This window comes from Arachis duranensis, chromosome 1 (assembly GCF_000817695.3).
Source record: "Arachis duranensis cultivar V14167 chromosome 1, aradu.V14167.gnm2.J7QH, whole genome shotgun sequence".
Lineage (NCBI taxonomy): Eukaryota > Viridiplantae > Streptophyta > Magnoliopsida > Fabales > Fabaceae > Arachis > Arachis duranensis.
The window spans coordinates 98096817-98098364 of NC_029772.3; the positions used below are offsets into that span (position 1 = coordinate 98096817).

The window sequence follows — 1548 nt, forward strand, 5'->3', positions numbered from 1 at the left end:
ACGCCGATAGGAGGGATGAGCACTCTGACGGGGACAGGAGTGAATCTCATTCTGGTTGGGATGTGGAAGAGCCTCGTCCCTGGTTCGAAGCCAATAAGCTTCAACACGTGGTTCTTCTTTGGCTTCCCTGTGGCCATTGTCATCCTCATCTTCTTCTGGTGCCTCATCACTTTCCTCTATGTCCGAAAATCTTCACCTCAGGCTTTGTCTTCTTATCTCGACAAAGCTCACTTGAAGCGTGACCTACAAGCCCTCGGTAATGTTTCCTAATCTTTCTTTTTTTTTTTAGAAACATGAGAAATTTACGATAATCAAAATAAATTACTAAAAAATAATTAAAACTTATTTTATTTAATAAATAAGATAAATTTTGGTTATTTATTTTTTATTTTTTTAATATTATCAAAAAATTTGTTTGTTTTTAGTCATCAATTTGTGGTTAATATATAAAGTATAAGTTAAAATTTATTGTTGAATTACAAAATTAAAAAAATTAAATTAATAGTTAAACGATAATTCTATGGAGACAAAAAAAAAACAATCAGAACTTCTTTTATTTAGTATTCATTAATTATGATAATAATTAATGAATGCTAAACAAGACAAGTCATGACTGTTTTTGCCTAATTTTCTTTAGTTACCAAACATTTCCGAAAGTTAAACGGGCAAAATAAATTCTAATGACTTCAATATTTCTCTTAGAAAAATACGGGCAAAATGGAAGCAGGCAGAGGAAAAGTTTGGCTAATATTTGTTCACTTTTTGAGTTTTTGTGCTTGTTATGGATTGTGTCGTTTTGTTTGTGTTATACCGCAGAAGCTCATTCAGGGTAGGTAGTTCCCTTTTATATTGCCGCATGGAACAAATTGGGTCCTTGTGTTGTCCACTGTCAACCTCAATAGTGACATTTTACGAAATTGCAGAACTTTGTATTTTCTTATACAAACTGCTAACACCTTATGATTTTGTTATAAATGTATTTACCAGTGTAAAGTAATATAATCCTATTCATCTAATTTTTACTAGAATTTAATCTGATGTTTTTATAAATTTTTAAAATCGTGTATAATATAAGAGATTATATTAAAGATAATCTTGGTTAAATTATGCTTGTTTGAGTATCATTAAATTAATAAAATAAAGATTTTTTAATAATTTTTTTAAATTTTTACAAATAAAAAAAATATTTTTATATTATTGTACTTAAATATAATTATTTTTTATCAAAACAAAATTTGTTTATCTTTTTTAAAGAATATATAAAAAAATAATTAAAAAAATAAATTTTTTTTTAAAACTCACCCAAATAAACTCAAAATAAGGTATCTTTTTAAATAGCATTGCATGATGAGATTAATAAAGGAAAAATAAGTAATTAAATAAGAAGCGGTTGAAAACGATAATTCGGAATGGACTTATACGGAATAGCCTGTCCCTTTGAAATTGGCAACCGAGTGTGTACAATTGTTTTGAGTTATACGATGCTTGGGCCTAAAATAATATCTTAACACTATTTTATCATATTACCAAGAAAAAAAAAGCAGAATC

At 27.7% G+C, this 1548-nt stretch overlaps 1 protein-coding gene across 1 annotated transcript in view; it reads left to right on the top strand.

Moving 5' to 3' along the window:
* The window catches only part of LOC107466236 (tonoplast dicarboxylate transporter), a gene marked incomplete in the record, with an annotated part of 3761 nt that overhangs the window by 870 nt on the left and 1343 nt on the right, over positions 1 to 1548 (top strand). The window contains 1 exon segment of the mRNA XM_016085226.3: positions 1 to 256. Within this exon segment, the coding sequence (XP_015940712.1) occupies positions 1 to 256 (256 nt within the window).